General features: G+C 42.3%; 2 protein-coding genes across 2 annotated transcripts in view; one reads left to right on the forward strand and one right to left on the reverse strand.

Moving 5' to 3' along the window:
* The first annotated feature begins 1,443 nt into the window (after positions 1–1,443).
* zgc:171971 (uncharacterized protein LOC569690 homolog) lies at positions 1,444–12,243 on the forward strand. The gene is made up of 9 exons (XM_063221391.1): positions 1,444–1,670; positions 2,070–2,253; positions 2,447–2,493; positions 2,605–2,750; positions 3,746–3,870; positions 5,824–5,923; positions 7,656–7,924; positions 11,091–11,243; positions 11,795–12,243. Exons 2-9 carry the CDS (start codon positions 2,071–2,073, stop codon positions 11,942–11,944), a joined length of 1,173 nt encoding a protein of 390 aa, XP_063077461.1. The 5' UTR covers positions 1,444–1,670; position 2,070; the 3' UTR covers positions 11,945–12,243.
* A 2,904-nt stretch (positions 12,244–15,147) lies between these two features.
* Positions 15,148–16,903, reverse strand: part of LOC134466906 (transcription factor A, mitochondrial-like) — a 12,533-nt gene continuing 10,777 nt past the window's right edge. Inside the window, exons 6-7 of the mRNA XM_063220806.1 lie at positions 15,822–15,872; positions 15,148–15,500 (exon numbers count right to left, since the gene is read on the reverse strand). Coding sequence (XP_063076876.1) covers positions 15,246–15,500; positions 15,822–15,872 — 306 coding nt within the window. The 3' untranslated portion in view covers positions 15,148–15,245. The remainder of the gene's footprint in view (positions 15,501–15,821; positions 15,873–16,903) is intronic.

Here is a 16,903-nt window from a genome sequence, read left to right on the forward strand (position 1 = left end):
GATAATTACGAGACCACATGAACGCACTATAGGTCTGGGGAGTTGCCTATTGTAAATTCCATAGGGGGCAGAATACTTGGCTATTATGACACACTGCCCTGCTCTCTGATTGGGCAGAGAAACTGTTAAGGTCGGAATGCTTGGCCATTATGACACAGGGCCCATGATCTTGGACGTTATGAGTCATCCTCGCCAGACTGTCTTTCAGATCGAAACGATTGTGTAGAACTAAAGGCAGTATGGGAGTTCCCAGGCTTGCATGAAATGGCTGAGTGGGCCGCATGTGGCCCCCGGGCCAGAGTTTGCCCACGTCTGGTCTATGTCTAGTCAGCATTATGTCTATGCCACTGCTTCCAGTGTTTTACACAATGGATTATTTTCAAGCATTTAGACACCAACACAGCAAAGACTAAACACTGACAACTTATCCACAATCTCATGAGCCTGTTAACTAGTAGTTTAGTTTAGTTTAGTGTATTGGTTTATTTCATCAGGGACCATGTGCAAAGTACATTAGTTACATAGTAAAAAGATGACCTGCACCAGATTATAGCTAATAGCTAATTTTCATCTGCAGTCCCTGGGCAGGTAAGAAAACATACAATCCAGTAAAATGGGAGTAGCCATTCAGGCATACAACCCCTGCCACACACACACACACACACACACACACACACACACACACACACACACACACACAATAAAAATATGTAATATTTAAAAAAGACTACAATGTGCATACAAGTGTCATCCCTGAATGTACAAAGTAGTAGGAATACAGTGAAGTGGAACTGAAAGCCCGCCTGGGAAACTCCAATCCCATTCTCATTGTGACACAGCACTCCACAGCACACAAGTCTTCACTGCTGCACACTGCACACAACGAAATTGCATGTATGCCTCACCACCTCAGTCATGGAGGAGGATGGGGGAGAGCACTGGTTAATTACTCCCCCCACCAACCTGGCGGGTCGGGAGTCGAACCGGCAACCTTTGGTCTACAAGTCTGATGCCCTAACTGCTTACCCATGACTGCCCATAGTAGTATAGATTCTATACTATAGAATGTAGTATACTTGCTTTGAAAGAAAGAAACAATGAAAGGAAGAAAGAAAAGACTTTAGTTGCTCAGATCAGCCATATGGGAAAATACTGCAGCACTGCACTTATCAAACTGCAGTTTTTCTTAACAGAAGTACTATTGCAGTTATTGCACACAAAAACAATTGCAGTTTTCCTATTCCTATGCAGTTGCAAAGTTGCAGTGATGTGCATCTTTTTCTTTCTTTAGGGTGCCATTCTATGCAGAGCAAAAAAAAAAAAAAGAACATGGTAATATCCCACCTCTGGGAAGCCAAGCAAGTATTGGTTCAATGCATGGTTAACACTGCCACCCAATGGTTTCACTAAGGAAATAAATCTATGCGTCTCTGGGTCATTGGAGATGATCAGAATAATGGCGATGTTGTGATGATGGCTTGAAGATGATGGCGTTAGTTTTGTAGCTGATGGACAAAACTGCAGCCGCAAAGCAGGGCGCCGCGACTTAAAACGACTTATGACAGACGGAGTCACGTGACAGAAGCAATGGTTTCATGGTTTCAATGTAACATTTAGCTGAAACAAGACTTCGCAAGTTCCTGTAGGCTACATGGGTGAACAAACAATAGGTGAGGTTGCGATTTTCTTCTGTGGTGTACACATGTGCATGTAGACTACATAACGACATTTGTTGTTTTTTTAATATCAGAGAAAGGAGAAAAGTGTGAAGAAGGTTTAAGACGATGCGTAGCCGGCGTAGAACTATCCACAACAAAATGGAGGGTGAGGTGTTTATACGCTGCGCAGCTGACAGTTCCGCTGCGCGCGAAACAGTGTTTGTTTACATAACATTTCACATAACGTGGATGAAATGTCGCAAGCACAAACATTTGACGCATTTTGATGCATTCAGTATCTGCCCTATGTGACCAACTTTTCGATGTCTGCAAGGTATGATCATACAAAATGATCTGTCTGCCCTGTCTTCTACATGGCTTTATTGTCGCGGTTTGCTTTGTCTCTATTAGGATGACTGATACCGGTGGTGAGAGCGATTCCGTAACCAGCCCTGGAACGTCCAACCCAAGGCCGTCGTCTTCTTTCGCCCTGGGCAAGGGAGCCTTGGTCGGACGCGTTTCCCTGGGCTCACCTCCTCCGGGCAGGCTTACCTCTCTGCGGTCCAGAGACCTCACACTAGGCGGCTACAAAAAGGTATTGAGTCTTGTTGTTCTTTCTGTGCATTTGGGCTGCCAAATTAACACCACGCAGTGCCAAAGCGCGTTGTATTTTGTGTAGAATTTTAACACTGTGGTATAGGCTACATGACTGTAATGGTATATTTCATTACATGCTTATAACACAGACTATTTAATGACAAAACCACGTTCATCTTCTTTCTTTACAGAAAACGTTTGTGCCCAATGTGAACTCAGTGAGAAAGAGCAAAGATGAGTAAGTATCAAATAGCCTTCTGTTGTGCGTAAAAGGTAACCGAAACGTGCCAGCGCAGCGTGCCAGCGACTATACTTCACTTCAGCGACCTCTAACGCACTTTGTCCCCAGGCTTCGAGGTGAAAGTCGCACACCACCTAAAAAGGAGAAACGGGAGGATAGACAGCGGGAATCCAGGAGGCGAAAGGAGAGACCTCAGGTCATCCAGTCACACTCCATCTTTGAACAAGGGCCTGCTGACACTCTCAGGAAAGTAGGTAAGGACACCCACTTCCCATTCAGATTTCCTCTTTATTTGTGCCTAGAGGTAACATTTCGTTCACATTTAAGTGCATACTCACCAGTCAAATCATTAGTTGGCCTCCGTTACACTCTCCTCCCTAAACTCCACTCCCATCCGGGTCACGGCACCACTGTGACGGAGGTGTTCCTGCACAGTTCTTCCCCCTCGGGGCGCGAACCTGCCACCTCGTCAACTACATTGGTTCGGCAATGGGAGTCACAGTACGAGCGCGCTGAGGTAAAGGGCCGATCCGATAGCCCAATGCTACCATACTGTATTGAGGCTTCGGGAGGGAGGTTTACTAACGTTCTACGCCACACTCTGTTAGTTGGCCTCCGTTACACAAGAAACAAAACTACCAACGCTCCTAACGTACATTTCTCTTATTTTCTTTGTGAATTCATGCATTACATGCCTGTATGAAGCTGAATGTATGCCTGTATGCTTGTTTGAAGTTTACTGTCATCAGTTAGATTCTTTTTTTCATTACTGTATATGTTTTCTGCTGGACTTACTTTCACCCCCCATCTCTTTTTCTAAGGAATACAATGGACATTGTACTAGGCAGAGAGACTATGGACACTCCTGGACACTTTATGGCCACCTTGTCTTGGCTACTATGTGCCACTTAGCTAAGGCTCATGTGAACACTGTGGACACTTTACACTTTATATTTTTGGTGTGTGTGTGTGTGTGTGTGTGTGTGAGAGAGAGAGAGAGAGAGAGAGAGAGAGAGAGAGAGAGAGAGAGAGAGAGAGAGAGAGAGAGAGAGAGAGAGAGATGCCTTGGCAATAAGTATGCAACAGTGAGCTATATATGATTATTTTATGTGTAAATATGTGTGTTATGTCTTGTGGACAATGTCTTTATGTCTTTATTTATGTGTGTATGCTACTTGACCCCTTAATGTCCCCCTGGGATCAATAAACGATACTCTACTCTACTCTACTCTACTCTACTATCACACAGGTAGCTGGGGCAACACAGACCTAAGTGAAAGTGGAACATCAGTAGTGACACGATGTGTGAAAAAGGAAAAGAAGTTCTCCCAAGAAGATGAAGATGAAATGCTACAAAAGTTGACTCGGGATGATGTAAGTTTATCTACAACAGACTTACAGTAGCCTCGGTTAATGTTTCCCAACCTTTTTTGTCTTGTGTACCCCTAAGCATTTTCATTGTGCCATGAGTACCCCCCAAGTCAATTTCTCTATCCCAATGTAACTAAGCTCCATACATTTGTTAAAATTATTTTTTTTCCAAGTACCCCCTGCAGTGTGCTCGCGTACCCCTAGTGGTACACGTACCCCTGGCTGGGAAACCGTAGCCTAGGTTACTGAATTCAGCAGTAATTGAATTACTGGTATTTCTTGCCTGAGTCTGAATGACATATGACAGTGATTCTCAAAGTGTGTTCCGGGGACCACTGGTGGTCCGCGACAGAGCTCAGGTGGTCCGCGAGGGGATTTCTACTTTTCCAAGACACATTAGCAGAAGGCTATATTTGTTACATTATTACAAAGCCAAACATGTCTGAAGTCATATGATCACCATAATAAGACAGGCTTGTAAATGTAAATAAAAACGAAGTGATCTGTATCAAATTTAGCCATGTCGAATTGGCACTTGTCAACTGTCAATGCAGTTGACAGGTGGTCCCTGAACAATTTTGGTGGGACAAAGTGGTCCTCGTTCTGAGAAAGTTTGAGAATCACTGACATATGACATGATGGGGCGTCATCGTTTCGTTATGATATTCACCATGAATATTAGAACAGGTTTTTATAACTTACAGTGTTACACTATGGTAATAACTCTGTAGTTACATTGTTACTGCAAGTGTGACGGAGGTGTTCCTACACAGTTCGTTCCCCTCAGGGTGCGAACCCTAGCCTGGGGGAAAAGCCGACTGTTGACTCCGTCAATCAGTCTGGCAAAAGCCATGAGGAATCCGTCTCCGTGGACGATGGGAGATGGTGTGATCTTACTCTATCATTTAAATTAATTGAAGTTCCAAACTCAAATTAAAACCCATATTGTGCTTTATTAGCATGCCTGTTACGTTATAGCGTCGCCAAAGCATACAAATAACAAAACGAAAGTGTGAATATAGTTACCTTAACCAATCAGTAACGGAGCTTGCGGGTCAGTTCTACGTCACCACTCTCAACTATTTGCTGATTGGCGAAACACTGAGAGAACCGAGCTCGAGGCTTTTGCCAGACGATGTGCGGAGCCAAAATCTTTGGGTGGAGTACAGAGGATGGCGTCGCGAGGCTATGCGAACCTCGTCAACTACATCGGTTTGCCAATGGGAGTCACAGTACGAGCGCGCTGAGCTAAAGGGCCGCTCCGATAGCCCAACGCTACCGCACTGTATTGAGGATTCGAAAGGGAGGTTTACAAACGTTCCATGGCACACTCTGCTAATTGGCCTCCGTTACACTCTACCCCCTAAACGTCACCCCCATCCCGGGTCAACGGCACCACTGTGACGGAGGTGTTCCTTCACAGTTCGTCCCCCTCGGGACGCGAACCTGCCACCTCGTCAACTACATCGGTTTGCCAATGGGAGTCTCAGTACGAGCATGCTGAGCTAAAGGTCCGATCCGATAGCCCAACGCTACCACACTGTATTGAGTTCTCATTACATTATATGTATTGGGTAGCGGGGGGCCTTTTACTTGATGTTGTCCTGGGCCTGGCCAAATGTATGTATTTTGTGAGGCTGTGCAAGAATGAAGTTGTTATTACCTAGCTGTACTGAGTGCATAAGATGTAGAACAGAGAGACTTCGTAAGAGTTTTTTTCCTCAAGCCATCCACTTTTTTAATTAAGACAATAACTATTTTTAATTATTTTTTATTTTATTTTATTATTTTATTATTATTTTTATTTTTTACCATCCAACACAGCACAGAGCAGTTGCAATCCCCATTTCACTGCCAATTGTGCTTGCACAAGGAAGCACGTGACAAATAAAAATCTTTAATCTTGAATCTTGAATCTGTGAGTCTGTGAGTCATTTTCTTCTATCTGCTCCTAAGTTTTTAGATGACCCTGGCCTGAAGAATGATGAACGGCAGCGACCCATTCAGCTTCCCCTCTATCAATCAAGCAGCTTCCTGCTCGAGTCTGCCCCCTCTGGTGAGTCCAGCCTCGTAATGCACACATTACATGGCATTGCATTACATTGCATTTTGTAACCAAAGCGACTTTCAAAAGAGGACATAATCATAGCCAACATCACTAGCATATCAGATTCAAAGGGCACAGGAAATATACAGAACAACAAGTGGAAATGCAAAGGGTTAGTTGTTTTTTTTTGTTTTTTTTTGTAAAGTAGATTACACACACACACACACCTATACATCATGTCAAGAGTCTGACCTGGGGAGTTTTTGCACACCATTCCGCCTGTGGAAAAAGAAGTTGAAATTGCTGTATCGCTCACACTGTCTTTGTGTAATTGAGGTCTTCCTGCACAGTCCGCCACTTGGGGCTTGAACCCGCAACCTCTTAGCCAACACCTCAGTTCGGGCATGGTAGGCACAGCCCGATACCGCTAAGCTAAAGGAACAGGCAGATATCTCAGCGCTAGCGATACTGTATGAGGCTTCAGGAGGGAGGTTTACGCGTTCCGCGCCACACTCGGCTAGTTGGCCTCCGTAACATTGGCAGTCACCAAAGATGCTGCTTTTTTTGTTTTGTTCAACCTTTTTCCGAGATGCTGGCCAGCAAATGGGGCCTGGGGATGGTTTACGTATAGTTTCAAATGTCTCCACATCACATTCCAGCAGTTATGCAACATCAGCAGACAATATGTACATCCCCAATACCTCAAGAAGATGCTCTAAGATGCAAACTCATTACTGAGTTGGTTAAACAAACAGTGTACCTTTGGCACAATATTTATTACCCGGCTAGTACCGTACATCAAGGCAATCTACTCATTTTATGTTTCTACTCGGACACTCACTACATTTACATGATGTTTTTAATTCCGAATTAAGTTGTTTACATGAGGTTTTCAAAGCAGAATTAAGCTTTATTCAGAATTAAAGTCAGTTTTTTTTTATTATTATTATTTAAAGCATTTTCAAACAACAGCACAACACACACACACAAACACAAAAAAGGAGGAACAAAAAAAAAAACACATCGACGTCCATTCCCTTTAACTGATTCAAAAATAGTCCCCACACCCGATTAAAAATCTCCTTCTTAGAATTGATGTCAGTTAATTCCGAATTAAATGTCTCATATAAACGTAGCAACTCAGTGCCACCGCGCTTCCTTTTTTCGTTATGATCACACACAGTATTTTTACACTCATTTTTTATTTTTATTTATTTTATTTTATTATTTTATTTTTATTTAATTTTGCTTCAACAAGGAATGCACAATTTCGTTGTGCTTGTCACAATGACAAATAAAAGATATTGTATTGTATTGTATTGTATTGTACTGTATTGTATTGTACTATCGTAATAATAATTTTTGAGGGGGGTCCAAATGTGATGTGAAACAGCGTCAAACTCTATAAGAGTTATGTATATTAACACTGTATTTTTTTTTTTTTTTTACTGTGTAAGAGTCAAAAATAGTGTTAATTTGACTCTTGGCCATAGAGCATGCAGGCCCGATGGCTGTGGGTGTGGGTCTGAAACAACTGAGTTAATTTCAACTGATAAGAGTTATGTTGACACTGTTTTTTTTCGTTTTTTTTTCTTTGCAACAGTCAAAGAGGACCCTATGGCCATAGAGCATGCAGGCCCGATGGCTGTGGGTGTGGGTCTGAAACAACTGAGTTAATTTCAACTCATAAGAGTTATATTGACACTGTTTTTTGTTTTTGTTTTTTTTTACTATGTAACAGCCAAAGAGGACCCTATGGCCATAGAGCATGCAGGCCCGATGGCTGTAGCTGTGGGTGTGGGCTGTCTGGGCCCTCAGCAGCCTAGCGTGGGTGACCTGTTCAAGCAGCTGAGCGTCTCTGAGGGGGAGGAGCTACTCTTCATTCAGCTACCTGATGCCATCCCCGGCCAACCAGCATCCAGCAGCAGCAGCAGCAGCAGCAGCGCAGAGACGCCCACTAAAAAAGACAGCAAATCTGATGACAAGAATCCACATAAGGCTAAAGCACAGGTACAGTAAGGTTATTTAAGGGGACACTGTGTGAGGTTTTTAGTTGCTTATTTCCAGAATTCATGCTACCCATTCAATAATGTTACCTTTTTCATGAATACTTACCACCAGCATCAAATTGTAAATATTCATTATGACTGGAAAAAATACATTTTTCATACTTGAAAAGGGGGATCTTCTCCATGGTCCGCCATTTTGAATTTCCAGAAATAGCCATTTTTAGCTGCAAAAATGACTGTACTTGGGCCATACTATAAAATATTCATTTATTACTTAGTAAACTTTCATGAAAAGATAAAAATTTGGCCTTAGACAACACATTTTCAATGAGCAGCATAGTTGCAGTACCTTTTTTGACCATTTCCTGCACAGTGTCCCTTTAAAGTGGTAGTTCGCTATTTTAGACATTAAGCCTTGTTTGTGTGACTTCTGGGGTGAAGTAGAGATGTTCTCATCACAATTTTGACATTTGGTGCTGAACGGAGCATTTGGGTATTCAAGACTGCAGCCCCCCCACCTTTACATTGACTCCAATGAAGCACTCGAGCAATCGATCATAAAATGGCATTAAACTTTCGTTTGCAGAGACATGAAACTCACCGAGTGGTCAGAGGTGGGCAGCGATACGTTGGCTCGAAAATCACCGCGAAATACGCTTCCAGAGAAGATATATTCATTATTGTCCGTCTTCATTGATTGTATTGGTTTGACTAGTATTACTCCGCGCGACCGGAAATGGGGGTGCGTTTATTTACGTTACTATCTATGGTTTGTATGCAAGCTGTAGTTTTTGTAGCCAGTCCCGCTCAAAGATAGCCGTTCTACCTCGCTCCTTGATTTCTACATAAACAACACACTATCGCGACCTACTGGCTGGATGTCTACTGCTATTCAACGGCGTCTGGGGAAAAATAGGTCCGCCAAATGCTAAACAACAGTTAGAAGGCATATTTCGCTGCAATTTTCGGGTCAATTTATCGCTGTCTACCACTGACCACACGGTGAGTTCCATGTCTTCTCAAACAAAAGTATAATGCCATTTTATTATCGATTGCTTGAGTGCTCTATTGGAGTCAATGTAAAGGTGGGGGGGCTGCAGTCTTGGATACCCAAATGCTCCGTTCAGCACCAAATGTCAAAATTGTGATGAGAACATCTCTACTTCACCCCAGAAGTCACACAAACAGGGCTTAATGTCTAAAATAGCGAACTACCACTTTAAGTTGGATTTGGAATAGAGCTGCTTTACATAATATGAGTGATTCTACGATACCCCTACGCTTTTGGCAAAAGCAAAATGTCAATTATCAGTATTTTTTTTCAACTAAATGACCTAGATGTTTACATAGTGTATATATTTAAGTTTCCAAACAAACAAATTGCCAAGCTTAATCTTAAATCATTTGATAAATACTCTAATGAAAGCGAATATTTGCTTAATTATTTTGTCAACAGTGTTATGGACAAATACTATGTCATTTCAAACATATATAAAAATACTACAGAGTTGAAACAATATATGTTTGAAAGTGCTTATGTCCCTTAGCAGTAATGTTGTCTTTAATCTGTGCAACTGATATAGAAAATGTGATTGTTGAGCTTCATAAGTGGGATTTTAGGAGTCACTGTGATACAGACTGACACATTTTTCATCATAAATCCCAGTAACGTCTGATTTGAATGTAGTCACCCTCCTTACACAAGACTTCCTTCTCCAGAGATAATCCCTAGTGTATGTTCATAGGATTTTTCCAACACATAAGGGATCAATAGCGCAAAAACACTTTCAAAACAGTCAACGGTGTTACTCAACGGTGTTACGGTCAACAGTGCAGGGGAACAAGTCGGCACTTTTTTAGGAGAAAAAACAGAGCAGACAAACCCATCTCCCTAGAACACAAATTATTTAGTTTGTTTGTCTGTCAATATGGATATAAATTGGCAAAAACATACTCCTCCTCAACTGTCATCAGTGTTGCCAGATTGGGCTGGTTCCCGCCCAATTGGGCTGCTTAGGATGGCCGGGTGCGGGTAAAAATGGCATCTATCAGAAAAACCTTCCCACTGCCATATAAATCAATAGAATTGGGCGGGTTTTTAGGGCGGATTTTGATCACTTTTTGGGCTGGAAATCATCAGCCTCATCTGGCAACCCTGACTGTCATACTTAATTGTAACACCATTGACGGTAACACCGTTGACATTTCAGCCATTTTTATGGTGTTGTGCTAACTGAGGACCTCAGAAGTTCCACCACAACACCTTAATCAATTCATGTATCTGTATGCTTTATCTGTGTTTTTCTACATGTGATTTCTAATTCAGATTCTTATGAATATGTTGATAACACCGTTGACAGGCAATTTTCCCGCTATGAGAACATGAAAAAGAATGGATTAAATTATGGAAGGATTGAGCTCAATATTTACCAAAAAGTCTTCCCGTATCCTGCCAAAGAGGTTATGACATCACGTGATGTTATTCGTATGGCCTAAGACCAAACCATTACTGATTTATGGAGGAGGTTTCAGACCGTGACACCGTTAACACAGTTTTCGTGGACAAACACAAAATGGCAAATTTCATGTATAATGGAAAGGACAGTGGTCTTTCTGACAGTTTTGTCATATTGTGATGATTACTGTGAATCAACATTTGCAATCGTCTTGGGCAAAACAAGTTTCTTTACATGCTAATATGAAGACTGAATCTGACATTTGGAAAACAGGACGGCATGAAAACGCCCAAAACCAGTATTAAATATTCATTCTTGCTGAGGGTAATAATGCTATGTCTACACTTTCTGTATTATATGAAAGATAAATGTTTTCTAATGTCCAAAACATCATTGGATGCAGTTAATAGTTAGTGGAATTGCCAAATAAAATCCACGGACTTAAAAGTGTAGGCGAATTAGAGAATCACTCATACTCTGGGTATTTCCATTGCATTTCGTTCTGTTGTATTGTGTTAGTTGGATTTAGGCATCTGTTTGTCATAAAGCCTGCTAATACTCTGAGCATTACACCTGTAATTTTGCAATATCCACTAAGCTTACATGGTTTGCATTGGATTGTGAGCGCTTGTTTCTCCCGCAAGCAAATACATGGAAGAAGTAAAAACATAGAACTTAATCCTTTGTTTGTACTGCCATGTGCTACTACAGGAAGCGGTAGGGAAAGACAGCACGCCGGTTCTGGCGGACTTCTCAGAAGGGCTGATTGGCAAACTGCAGGTCCGCAAGTCGGGGAAGGTCCAGTTGGTCCTGGGGGACGTGAAGCTGGACGTGTCCGAGGGAGCTGCCTTCTCCTTCCTGCAGGTACGCGCAAGCCTGACCATCAACAATACTCTCCGCCTTAACACGGGTCAGGCATAAATGTCATTTTGTAGTGTGCTGTGTAGGGATGCAAACGATTAATCGATTAATCGACTTTAATCGATCAATGCATTAATCGATTACAAAACATAAATCGCAATTAATCGACAATTCAACTGACAAGAGACCCAGGTGAAATGGGCATGTGAAGAGTGTGTGTGAAGAGGGGTGTGAATAGTGGGAATATTTAAATCACCTTTGGATTAAAGAATTGAAATAGAATTAATTTAAATGTGGTATTTTATCTTAATTTTGTATTAAAATTGTTAGATTTAGTAGTTTTTTTTACCAATAAACATTGAGATTTCGGGGGGAAAACGCCGCTTATCAATTAACAGTAAGTCGATCGATAAGGCTATCAACTAATGATTCATGAATTAATCGATAATTTGCATCCCTAGTGCTGTGTCACAGTGACAATGGGACCAACCGACACTGTGTAGCGCCTCCAGCTTCAGCTAACTTTGTTTTCTGGACGTTTTGTGTTTCTGCAGCAACTGGTCTCGGTGCGTCTCTCCGACAGCCGCAGCGGTGACATGAGTGTGCTGGGAAACGTCCAGCACAAGCTGGTCTGCTCTCCGGACTTCCAGACCCTCCTGCAGGGGGTCAAACGACCCCAAAGCTCCTCCTCTGAAAAGTCCTGACACAAGGAGCTGGAACTGACTGTGCTGCTTTTTTATGTATTTTAAGTGTAAATAGAATATTTAAAGGTCACATTTTTTGTACTTAACAGTTTGCTTCAGTGAATGTAAAACAAAACATTTTAAAAAGACAAGGCATGTTATTTTTTCTTAAGAAAATGTTAACTGAATAAAGGCACAAAAATAGCATACAAAAACATGGTTCTCTTCTCTGAACATGCAGTAATGATTGCCACCATTATTGTGGAAATGCATAGGTATCTTTACTAGGTCTGATTTTGGCTTCCAGAACAAAGCATTTTATGGTACAAACTACTTAGCCTGAGTATCATCCTCCGTAGTGACCGCGCTAGCTCAATACTTTCGCTTGCTGACCACGGAGTCTGACCCTGCAGCCACCCCTGGCAGTTGGAATTCAGATATTCGTTCAGTATCTGAACAGCCAATAGGCTCGCTGATAGTCTAAGCCCCTCCCCAAGCCCTCTTACATATTCAACTGAAATACAACAACTTGATGATGGCGATGTGATGTCTGTAACCAGGACATTTGATAGTGCTTGGTGCAAACTGGGACATTGCCGTCCGCCAAGACCTTTGACGGGCTTTCGGCACTGACACTGCGCAGCTCTTGGGCAGTCACACTGGGCGTTTCTCTTCTGTTCACTTTAATGGTTTTAGTTGACAGTTAATATCTTCATAACAAGGTTGGAACAAGCGCAGCCCCATTTCAGTGTTACTTTTTTTTGCTGTCACACTCGACGCATATACACAGACACAAACTGGGAAGGAGAGAGGGTGGGGGCTGCTCCGTGGGCTGTGCATTTGGCGCATATTAAACAACGCAACTAGTAGTTTCCCAATAAAATTTGAATCATAATGCCGTGGATCCAATACTATAATATCATATAATATTGTCCTTAAGTCTGAGCGATGCATATGATTATTTGTTTAGGGTACGTTTTCTGCCAGCTAAATGCAAGGGGGAAGGGGGCTATATTAGCAAACAAGACGATTGCACAGTTAGCCTGCTAATTTTAAATATGATCACCTGGAGCTAATAGCCTTCACATGGCTTAATCCATCCCTGTTATCAGTCCGCTTGAGGTTTTTGCTTCGGGAAAGTGAAAAAATGAGGTCCTAATTAATCTTCAGATGGTGTCGGACCCTGACGGTGCCATAGGCACACGTTGTATGTCTCCCTGAAATCGTAGGTTTTTGACGGACCTCGACAAGTTCTACACTCCTTAGTTACCGTTGCTGAGCTCGGATTGGTTGGCGGCCGTTTGTGGGAGGGGTTTTGCGAAAGGCTAATTCCCTCATTAAGTGAGATAATTTCCAACTGCCGGGGGTGGCTGCAGGGTCAGACTCCGTGGTCAGCAAGCGAAAGTATTGAGCTAGCGCGGTCACTACGGAGGATGATACTCAGGCTACAAACTACTTGCATGTTTGGCCTTTTGACTATTGAGCAGGGGATATTCCAAGAACATGGTTAGGATATACATTTTCACAAAAGTTGGGGGCCCACCTCTGACCCAATAAACAATAAATCTACTTTGTCAACAATAACACACACACACACACACATTTTGTTTTAGAATATGATTTCAAGGTCCACTTAGGATAACCTTAGCCTGGGAACTCCTATACTGCTTTAAGTTCTACACTTATTGTTTCGATCTGAAAGACAGTCTGGCGAGGATGACTCATAACGGCCAAGATCATGGTCCCTGTATCATAATGGCCAAGCATTCCGACCTTTACAGTTTCTCTGCCCAAACAGAGAGCAGGGCAGTGTGTCATAATAGCCAAGTATTCTGCCCCCTACGGAATTTAATATAGAGCTTGAAAGTGACGCCACTTGCCCCGATTTCATGGGACCTCAACGGCGTATTTAGCCGAAAATCGTAGCATGTAATCCAATGGCGGTATTAAAATGATATTTCGATCCCCTTCGAGTTGTGCCACGTGCTCCATATATGTTGTTTCTGATATTTTTGCTTCATTTTTCGTACTTACCCCCAAACTTTTTAGAAAGCTGTGTTTCTTCACATTTTTCATGCCGACAGCCTCGGAACAAAACATTGACACTTTTGCATGAATAATCTTTATCTAGCCTCTTAAGCCTGGCTCAAACTACACGACTATCGCGCCGATTCTCGGCTGAAAACCCCCCTTACGACAATCGCTGGAACTTTACCCCCCAGGACCATCGCAAGCGATTGTCGGGAAAGATTTCCTCGTCGTGAGCGACGGTCTAAGATAGAACTTTGGCAGCTCAAAGAGTCGCCGATCGCAAATCGTAGAAATCAAACAGTGTTTGATATTTGCGACTGGAAATAGAACGTCGGGCATTGTCTCGGTGGCTGCGAGCAGCGACAAGATTGACAGTTGCGATTCTCTTCTAGTGTGCGGTGCACCCCGACGCCAAAATCGGACACACAATCGCTAGTCGTGTAGTTTGAGCCAGGCTTTAAACAGCATATTTGTAGCCCAGCGCATATCATGACTGAGATCAGAAGATATTTACTCGCTACCATGTTGTTAGATGGTCAGCTTAGGTCCCGTGAAACGCAGAACTAAGGGGCGGGACTTTCAAGCTCTATAGGCAACTCCCCAGACCTAATCTCACTTGTGATTAGGTCCGGTGTCAACCAGGCAAGGATAACCTCTGAGTTCACCAGTGGCTACAGTTGAGAATCACTGTTGTATGAAATTTACCACTACCTCAAGGTGAACTACTGAGCCAGGCTCTTGGAATACCCCCATGGTACTGTTTTTTTTAATTATTATTATTTTTTAACAGGTTGTGCCCCTACTGAACGTGGTTCATAACCAGTCTTGTCTAGTCTAGTCTTGTCATTTCCATTAGTATAACCTTTCTGCAATTTCATTGATGGCCACTTAAAATTTGCAACAGGTAAACCAGCTTAATTGTCAGCCAGTTGAACAATACCTATAACTTTGCATACTGTATTTTTACCTTTCTGAACTGCTAAGTCTTGAAATGGGTTTCACAATCAGAGTCACTACCAACACTTCTCGTCTGAGTATGACGTTTATACAGAGAGGATCACAGATCCTTGGGCAAACAGGAGCACGGTAGGAAAGATTTGAATGAGATGTGATGTGCAATGGCGGCTGTCATCTTAGACAATGAAGGCACACTCTGATCACAGTCTTCATGCACCGTTACAATGACACAAACATATACTTCTCTTCTTGTGAAGAAAGCAGTCTGATTTTTATTTCTATTTTTTGGTCTCTCTTTAAAAATACACCCAGGCTGGTATTGTGCCCTCCTTGTCTACCTTCTGGTCTTTCTCGCTCCGTTCTTGACTACCCTCCTCTTTTTGGCCACGACCCTCTTGCGCCTGACGGTTTTGGGCTTGGCCACCCTTGTGCGGGCTGGGGCTGCCTTGGCGGCGGGCTTGGTGGCGGTCTTGGGTGCCGACTTCTTCCTGACCAGCTCTGGCCTGCCCATATCCATCATGTTCCGCTCCCAGGCGCTCATCTCCCTCGCGTAGCGTGCCTTGTCATCCTCAGCCCTCTGCACATACGCCTAGAAGTCAGGGTTAAGGAAAGAGTTAAGTCAAGGGCCGTTTTTCTTCGTTAACCATTTGCTGCCAGCTGTTTTCAAAACATAAAGCCCCATACGGCCATGACCAGCGCCATCAATGGCAAACATTGTGCAAGATGCAGCTCAAAGCTCTGAAGCAGTTTCGCCGGAAAACACAGTAGAAATTACATTGTAGCTCAGTTATGATAAAGAGGAGAAAGTTATTCAACTACAACTACAGATGACTCTTGGCAATCCCATGACAACATGCCAGGGCAATCCCAGTGAGGTAGTTATGGAGAAAATACACAATTTGACCCTCACCTTTTTCTTCAGGGTAGGGAGTCTTCTCCATTTATTGTGCAGCGACTTCACCTATAACATTTACATTGCACATGTTTTTTTTTTAGTAAATTAGAATAGTCTGGAAAGGCTGGTGTGTAAACATTACGTACTGAATATTTTACGCTCATTTTGCTGACTCACTTTGTATGAACACAATGAAAACTGCAGTGTTAATTCAACAATTCACTACTCTGGGACCGAATAATCTAGAAGATATAGAACAGAGCTTTTCCAACTTGGGGCCCTCTTGAAATATTCACAAATGTTCGGGGGCCCACCCCTGACCCAATAAAAATACTCAAAAACTCAATTTAATAGTCAACAGCAACACACACAAATATATTGTTTTGATTTTTAGAAATTGATTTGAAGGCCCACTTGCAATACCTCCAGGGTCCACCAGTGGGCCCCGGCCCACAGTTGGAGAATCACTGGTCTAGAAGAAGATGTTACGTAAACCGACTCAAAGTTTTGAATTAACACTGCCGCTTTTACTGTGAATAGAATGTTCCTCAAATATATACAGTGAGTCCAATATGTATTTGATCCCTTTCTGATTTTGCCGGTTTGCCCACTAATAAAGACATGATCAGTCTATAAATGTATGATAATATGTATTCAAACATGGAGAGACAGAATATCAAAAATAAATTCCAGAAAATAGCTTAAAATAATATTTTTTAATTTATTTGTATTTAATTTAGGCAAATAAGTATTTGACCCCTCTAGCTAAAGAAGATAAAGTGCTTTGCGGCAAAGCCCTAGTTGTCTAGCACTGAGGTCAGATGCTTCTTTTAGTTGATGACAATGTTAGTGCATATAGTAGAAAATATTTTTGCCCATTTTTCTTTGCACATTATCTCTAAAACATTAATAGTTTGTGGCTGTAGCTTGGCAAATGGGAGGTTCAGTTCTCTCCATAGAATTACTATAGGGTTAATATTTGGAGACTGTCTATGCCACTTCACGACTTTAATATGCTTCTTATTGAGCCACTCCTTCATTGCTTTGACTGTATGTTGTGTATTATTGTCATGTTGGGAGATCCAAAAATGGCCCAC

This window comes from Engraulis encrasicolus, chromosome 17, assembly GCF_034702125.1.
Source record: "Engraulis encrasicolus isolate BLACKSEA-1 chromosome 17, IST_EnEncr_1.0, whole genome shotgun sequence".
In the NCBI taxonomy this organism is placed as follows: domain Eukaryota; kingdom Metazoa; phylum Chordata; class Actinopteri; order Clupeiformes; family Engraulidae; genus Engraulis; species Engraulis encrasicolus.

What these genes read in the sequence shown, in the direction of transcription:
- zgc:171971 (XM_063221391.1), top strand. Translation starts at nt 2,071, where the DNA reads ATGACTGATACCGGTGGTGAGAGCGATTCCGTAACCAGCCCTGGAACG. An exon ending in GTGAGAAAGAGCAAAGATGA is followed by an intron (nt 2,494 to 2,604) that starts GTAAGTATCAAA and finishes CTTTGTCCCCAG; the next exon opens with GCTTCGAGGTGAAAGTCGCA. An exon ending in GCTCGAGTCTGCCCCCTCTG is followed by an intron (nt 5,924 to 7,655) that starts GTGAGTCCAGCC and finishes ACTATGTAACAG; the next exon opens with CCAAAGAGGACCCTATGGCC.